Source organism: Trachurus trachurus (genome assembly GCF_905171665.1).
Source record: "Trachurus trachurus genome assembly, chromosome: 22".
NCBI classification, from domain to species: Eukaryota; Metazoa; Chordata; class Actinopteri; order Carangiformes; family Carangidae; genus Trachurus; species Trachurus trachurus.
The window spans coordinates 5,314,906-5,323,049 of NC_139907.1; the positions used below are offsets into that span (position 1 = coordinate 5,314,906).

The 8,144-nt window shown below is 42.1% G+C and overlaps 1 protein-coding gene across 1 annotated transcript; it reads left to right on the plus strand.

The window, feature by feature from the left end:
• Positions 1 to 4,877: 4,877 nt before the first annotated feature.
• On the plus strand, positions 4,878 to 7,018 carry foxi2 (forkhead box I2; the record flags this gene model as incomplete). The annotated part of the gene is made up of 2 exons (XM_083999008.1): positions 4,878 to 5,574; positions 6,384 to 7,018. 2 exons carry the CDS (start codon positions 4,878 to 4,880, stop codon positions 7,016 to 7,018), a joined length of 1,332 nt encoding a protein of 443 aa, XP_083855134.1.
• Positions 7,019 to 8,144: the final 1,126 nt, after the last annotated feature.

Sequence of the window (8,144 nt, forward strand, 5' to 3'; positions counted from 1 at the left end):
GGCAACTAATGCATCCTGCATGAAATACAGGACGCCCTGCAATTTTTTTTTTTAAAGAATAGCTGGGACTGAGGGAATTTGCCACTGAAGACAAGACATCTGAAGGTGGCAGTGTAGCTCCATATGTGAGGAGCCACAGACACACACAGAGCAAGGCCGCAGGAAGAAGCATGAAGTCCTACTGGGACCTACTCTTTAAGGAGGACCGAGGTGCACATAAAGGTACAGATATTAAAACCACATATTCAAATTAAAACCACTGTTATCCCAATTGCTCTTAACAGTAAATTGCAACTTTTACAATTTCTTTTAGAATTGCATCATCAATATATAATTATTGATTTTACATAATCTTTCAGCAAAAACATGTATTTTTTTTATTTATTATTTTGTCTATATTAAGTTGGATAAACATATAGATCATCAGAGACAGATACACTGACTGTTGCCATTAAAGTTGGAATAAATTATATTTCTTCTCATGAAATGATTGTGACAAAAATGTATTGATCAATCCCTTCCAAACATGTCACTGTGAAAATTAAACCTTTGCAAACCGTTTGCATTCAGGCTAAATAAACAAAATTGGGGGTATTGAACAATAGGATTGAGGGCTTTGTTTAACTTTTTTTAGACGTCAGGGCATACTGTCCACAAGCATGAACTCATTTCACCTGGGTAACTAGGACTCAGTATGTGATCACTGCACCTGGTCAAAGGTGAGAGGAATGTGTCTGAAAACAAAATTATTCCAACTTTATGGGCAACGGTGTGTAAATACATATCAAAATTTACTCAGGACACTGTTTTCAAATCATGGTTTCACTATAGTGACCCATGAAAACCACAGCAAACCAAATTAACCCACAAATATGAATAGATTAAAGAAACTAGAAATGTGAAAAAGTAGTTAAGTGGAAGAAAAGAACTGATTTCTGATTTAAAAAAAAAAAAAAAAAAAACATTTGAAAATCTGTCAAATTTGGCTTGTTTCAGTTTTTTCTGCTTTTCCTGCAGGTTATTTGAGGGTCAGAGCTGTTTCATCAACACAACATTGGAGCACCTGAAGCTGCAGGAGCTGCTGTCTGACAGGTAACGTTTACTTTCTTCTTCATCTCACACATACATACATCCACTTAAAAACACCATGGTGAACAGCTGGATTCTGAACATTGTATCTGGTCTGGAGAGGTCCTTGAACGCATCATCACTCAAAACATAAAACTTTATTCTAAACTCTGAGTTGAGATCTAAAAATGTCTTAAGTTTCCAGATGTGTTGTGAATAGCTTTTGCAAATGTGAGGATTTGATTAAAAAATCAAATGTGATGGACAAAGGCAGCCACAACTAAAATGTTATATGTGTTCAAAGACGATGTGGAAAGTCCAAAATGTTTCTGTACATGTGGGACAGTTTCAGACATAGAAACAAGGCTGTTTAAGGTGAAATTCATAAAAAAAAATTGAATTCTCATCTCATACTAAATGTTCTGGATCTTCTGGATCTAAGACTTTTATGGTACAGCGAAACAGGGATCATCAAACAACATTACAATATATGAATATCTGGAAGTAAAACAGTTAATTTTATTTCCTTTCTATAATATATTATAACCAATACTTTTCCATAACAACTGTGCTGAGCTGTGAGATGAGGTTTAAAACTCTGAATCAAGTCTGAGTTAAGAGGAATTTGTCAAACTATTTCCAATCATCTTCAAAAATCAACCGCTCATGGAAAATAAAAATAAATCGCCTAAATCAATAAACGCTGCATCTTTTAAGCCGGTGTATCCTGAATGAAGCAGCTTTGATGGAAAAAGATGAAAAAAAAATGGATGAGTGTCATACTTTTCTCCAGACGTCTTAATTAGCCAAGAAAACAAGTTTTGAAACTCTTCAAAGACGGTGATGATGTGTTGTGTGTGGTTGTGTGTGTGTGCGTGTGTGTGTGTGTGGCCTGAGGACATTCAACAATATAAACATGTCAGGTTTCCTGTCGAGACCTTTTGACAGTTCACAATATTAATACACGTGCTCTAATTGGCCCCTGTAGCATAATTGTAAACAGGTTCTCTATGGGAGGTGGTGTCTCAGCTCCACCAGGGTTATTACACATGAATATACCTGGTATGTGTATGAGCACATAGATGTTATAATAACGTTTCAAAATTAAAGGGATAGTTCACCCAAAATTCAAATTTCACTCATTTTCTACTCACCCTCATGTCGACTAAGGGTTGGGAGAAGTTTCAGAGTCCTCTGTGCCTTCTGCTGCAGTGGCTCAGGTGGTAGAGCGGGTCGTCCAATGATCAGAGGGTTGGCGGTTCGAATCCCGCTCTGTCCCGGCTCTGTCCCGGTTGCTGCAAGACACCTTACCCACCTTGCTCCTGATGGGTCGTGGTTCGCGCCTTGCATGGCAGCTTCCGCCATCAGTGTGTGAATGTGTGTGAATGGGTGAATGCAATGTATGATATACTGTAAAAGCGCTTTGGGTATCGTTCAGGTATAGTAAAGCGCTATATAAATACAGACCATTTACCATTTACCATTTCTCTGAGTTACAGCGGGGCTCGGTGCAGCACTGCATGTCCATATGACGGTAGCGAACGGAGCTAACTTTTCTTCGTCCAAAAAGACACACCAAAAAACATCCAAATACCTCCATAGTGCTCGTCTGTAATGTCCCTCTTGTATTGAAGCCCCAACATGAGAAATTGTTCAGAAAAAAATGTAATAAGTCTATATTTTAAGTTTGTTTGTAGTGGAAGCTCCCAGTGTCTCGGTTCATTGCTCTGCCAGTGCAAATTTGTGTAACTCCAAGAAGGCACGGATAACTCTGAAACTTCTCCCAGCCCTTAGTCGACATGAGGGTGAGTAGAAAATGAGTGAAATTTTAATTTTGGGTGAACTATCCCTTTAAGTTTTTAAATAGAGTTTATTTAAACTGAAACTGATATTTACAGTTTTACAGATTTTTATCAAACTCATTTGAATACACTGGGCATGTTTGAGTCGGCGTAAACAGGAAGTAGATTGTCTCTCCTCTACAGTTGCTAAGCTGCAAAAAATTAAAAACAACAAACAAGGAAGTAGCAAAGAGCTGCAGAGTTAAAATAGTGAATTTGACACCTCTACAACAAAGGTCAGTGACACTGTGGAAGTTGAGATGCTGAGAGTGTCGTCGACATAATCGAAAAAAAAAAGTAAAACCGGGTCAGCTGCATTTCCAAAATTCTTCTCGGTGCTGAAAAAACTCTGGACGATAAATAAAAACGTAGCAATGGAGATGTATTTTACAATTTATATATTTATATAATTGTGAATGAATTACATCTGAGGGTAAATATACAGCAGAATCAGAGTGATACAGATGTCAGTGAATGCATCATGTCACTGAGGATCCTCAACTCATATGTGGATATTGTTGTAAAAATGAGCTGAACTCTGTGTTATTTGTGTTTAAAAGCCTCTTTAATCCGTCCAGAGTTATGAACTCGTTAGGTTACTGATCATTAAATGCACCAAAAGTTTGATTATCTGTTAAAACCAATGAGCCGTGACTTTATTTGGCAGCTCTCAAGTCTGAGCTGAAACAATCAACCAAAGTTATTTTCCTCACGTCGTGGCATGAATGGATAACATGACACATCAATCAGATTATTACTGATCGATTATCATCTTTTCTTGTCTAATAGTTTTATGGTTTATTAGGATCTGTCAGTTTTGCGGCTTCGGTGTGTTTTCATTGACCAGATTCACTGGAGCTCGTCGGCTCTTTAATATAAAGCTGATGAAAGATTACATTGTGAGACTGAACCGACGAGTCATCACTCAGTGGGAAAAAAGATCTTTATCACACGATCAATGAAGCTGCTGAAGTCTGACAATGTGAGGAGGACATGCCTGAGTATGATAGGGTTTTTGTGGTATGTTATTGTTTCAGGTGTTTATTTGACATTTTAATTTAAACTGTTTATTCAGTAAGTCAAAGAAAAGCTGTAAAAACTGGACTAAAACTGCACAAAAATCTCTGCAAACACAAAATACGGAGGCACGAGAAAGTGGAAAATGATCATTTCTACTGTTAATGTGAAAATAAACCCCTATAATCATCAAACTGCTGCTCATTTCAGGTTTGATCAGATCCTATAAACTCAGCATTTCCTACAGTTTCACTTTCAAATCAGGGGGCAAACATATCTAGTCATTTTCCAGATGTGAAAAACATCAGTAATGTCCAGAAGAAGGAGGTTGTGCAAATAAAAGTGTGACTTACATTAATTTGCATTGATCTGCAGACCAGCTGCTGCAGAATAACCCTGCAAGATGCAAGTTTTCTTCACTTTAAATAAAAATGAGGAGACAGTATAACATGTCACACTGTGATTATGGTTCATAATAAAGTTTATATCAGTCAAAACAGCAGCAGAGGTGATTATAAAACCGGTTTCCTGCAGCAGCCGGACTCAGGTGAGCTGATCACAGCCCAGCAGGACTCGGTTGTTGTGTCTCCGGGAGGTTTTTGACAAGGTGGAGGTGGAGGTGGTGAGTGTGTGTGTAGGTGGTGGTGGGGGTCTCTCTCTGCTGATTCTGAATGAGCTGCTCGAACATGACCACACCCCCCCTGTTACTCCGTGTGTGTCTATTGGCTGCTGGGAAATTAACTGGAGCCTGGATGTGGCCACTGTCAAAAGGCTTTATACTTATTAAAACTCCCCAAACTGCAGCAGCGTCCTCCTCCTCCTCCCCGACACTTGTTGCTGCTGCTACCTGCACAGAGAGAAGAGAGGGAGAGCCCACCTGGACCTGAACCTGAACCGCTGCAGCGAGCTCCTTCTGCTGGGATTGTTTTTTCCTTTTTCCCGCGGGGAGTGATGAACTCCATCGACCCCCAGTCCCATCACCAGCAGCAGCACCAGCAGCAGAACCAGAACCAGAACCACCACACATCCTCCCCTACCGTCGGCTCTCTCCCACCCAAAGGCGCCCAGGAGGCCCCGGACATGGCCGCGGTGTACTGCGACAACTTCAGCAGCATGTACCAGCAGCACCAGCAGAGCCTCCAGCAGAGCGCGCAGCAGCAGCAGAGCAGAGCCTCGGCCGGATACCACCACCACCACCACGGTCCCACCTTAGGGGAGTACGCGTCGTCTCCGAACCCGTACCTGTGGCTCAACACGCCGGGCGTCAACTCCTCCGCCGCGTCCGCGTACCTGCACGGCAACAACCCGGCGTCCTTCATCCCCTCGCCCGCCTACGGCTCAGCGTCGCAGCGGCAGTTCATCACCAACTCACCTGGCTTCGCGGGGCCGGACCTGGGCTGGCTGTCCATCGCCAGCCAGGAGGAGCTGCTGAAGCTGGTGCGGCCGCCCTACTCGTACTCCGCGCTCATCGCCATGGCCATCCAGAACGCGCACGAGAAGAAGCTGACCCTGAGTCAGATCTACCAGTACGTGGCCGACAACTTCCCGTTTTATAAGAAGAGCAAAGCCGGGTGGCAGAACTCGATCCGGCACAACCTGTCTCTGAACGACTGCTTCAAGAAGGTGCCGAGGGACGAGGACGATCCAGGTACAGTGAACGCACCAGGGGGGAAACTGTTAATAAAAAGGTGGCATTTAGATTCAGGAGGAGAAATGATAACAATTAGTCTCCATCCTCTCAAGACAGACCATTATCTATTATAATTATTTATTATTATTATTATTAATATAATCATCATCATCATTAGTATTATTATGAATTAACTTAACACCAAACAAAAATGTTCTCAGTTGCTGTTCATTAAAATAAATATTGTGGCAATAGATGGTGAAATAATAATAATAATAATACAGGTAGGTACATTATTATAATCACAATATAATATAATGTAATAATAATGTAAAAAATATATTTAAATGATTATTAAATTATATTTAAAGAAGCACAAAAAATTACAGGATATTTAAAGTGTCAGTAATTGTATATTTTAATTTCCTCTATAGAACCTGAATTATTTAGCATTTAAAATCATTTCCACAGTGTAATACATCTAATGCTAAATTACAATCAATTCAAGAAGGTTTTATTTGAGGACCCAATTGGAAAATTCTTAATTATAACATATCTGTTATTAATATTGTGTTTTATTGTATCGTAATAGAGGCCGGTGATTCATAAATAGCTATAGGGAAAAAAGCCTCCAGGCCTCCAACAGATTTTAAAATATTGAACAGATAGAAATGTATTTATCCACAGATTCATAAAGTCTTGAGAAGGAAGTGGATAAAATATTGTAAAAATAAATGTAGCATCTGTAGAAGTCTCCGCCTCAGGCCTCAGAGCCTCCGTCAGCTAACGCTAAACAAGCTAACTCTGTGTCTCATCTTCACCTTCAGGAAAAGGAAACTACTGGACGTTGGACCCGAACTGTGAGAAGATGTTCGACAACGGGAACTTCCGCAGGAAAAGGAAAAGACGTTCAGATCCGAGCGGCGCGGGCGGAGCGGCGGCGGCAACAACAGCGGCGGCGGCGGTCGGGGCCACGAAAGTGGAGGACGCCCGGGCCTCGTCCCTGAAGCCGTCGGACAGTCCGCAGCTCCTGGGGCCGTCGTCCCCGGAGATGGAGGCGCTGAACGAGAACCACAAGAGCTCGTCGTCGTCGTCGCCGCCCGGCCTCATGTCCTCCTCCTCCTCCTCGCTGTCGTCGTCGTCCGCTCCGTGTTTTAACAACTTTTACAGCAGCATGTCGGCGCTCGGCTCGGGCGGCCCCCCCACCGGCCGGCAGGGGCCCCTCGGGCTGGTGAACGAGCTCTCGAACAGGAACATTACGGCCCTGAGCCCGTACCACGCCGCCAACCCGGCGGGCGGGCAGGACTCTGGGGCGTCGGAGCACGGCGACGGCCTGCATTTCAACCGTGGAGTGTACTACAACACGTTTGGCGGCGGGCAGAGCGGACAGTTCAACAGCCACTTCTACAACAGCTTCAGCGTCAACAGCCTGATTTACCCCCGGGAGGGCACCGAGCTATAGGAGCCGCTGCTGCTGCTGCTGCTGCTGCTGCTGCTGCTGCTGCTGCTGCTGCTGCTGCTGCACCGACGCTGCTGCTGCTGCTGCTGTTGCACCAACGACGCCCAACGCCGCCCTAACGCCCTCGTAGGGACTTCCTTCCTGCTTCGTTATAGGATTCGTGCATTTCCTGCAGAGAGGTCAGAGGTCGGGCTTCTCTCCTCCTCACACAGCTCTCTGGCCTCGCTCGTCGTTCACAGGACGGATCAGAGAGAACATAAAGCATTTTATCCACGCTTGATTTAACTCGACAAGTGCCCCGGGATCACGGCTGCTGTGATCCGACGCTGTTTGAATAACAAAGAAAACACAAAAAAAATTATAAAAAAACTGACTGTCACAGAGTCAAATGAGAAATTAGCACTTATCTTTTTTTATTTCTCTATTATTTCTCTTATATCAAAAATCCTACTTGTCTTCTAATGCTTAAAAATATATATTTTCAAAGTAAAACAACCACTGAAAACTTGTATTTTTTTTTATATTTTACTTTTTGTTTTGACAGGTTCAACAGAAACTTTCCCACATCTTGTCCTAACTGCTCTGTCATGTTTTTTTTTTTAAAGATGTAAATGTACATTTGATATTTTTTTAACCACTGATGCCAAATCCAGCCGGTTTGTCTTTTCATTTTTTTTTATGGAGCAGCTAAAATCCTCCTCCCCACATGTTGAAACTGCTTCACTCATAATCAACATAAATCTGCCAAAGTTTGCCTTTTGTGAGACCGACATTACCTCAGAGCAACGATCACATGAGACGACGACACTGCCCTGCTGCTGTCCCAGGCTTCACCTGCATATTGTTTTATTTCGGATAATGGCAATAATTGTTTCAACACAAATATGATCCAACAAAAACAAACAGGGCTCGCCTTATATTTTTATATATCCTTCCACGACGTTGACTGAAAAACCACAGCACTATACTACGGCTCATGTAAATACTTTATAAAATGTGTATTTTTGTAAATTATAAAGATAGTTTGAGACTATTTATGCTATTTATGCTAATAGGCATTTGTTTTGTTTTTTTCTACTGTTGTCTGAACATAGTTTGATTCAAGCAGAAGTGATGGATGATATTAGAG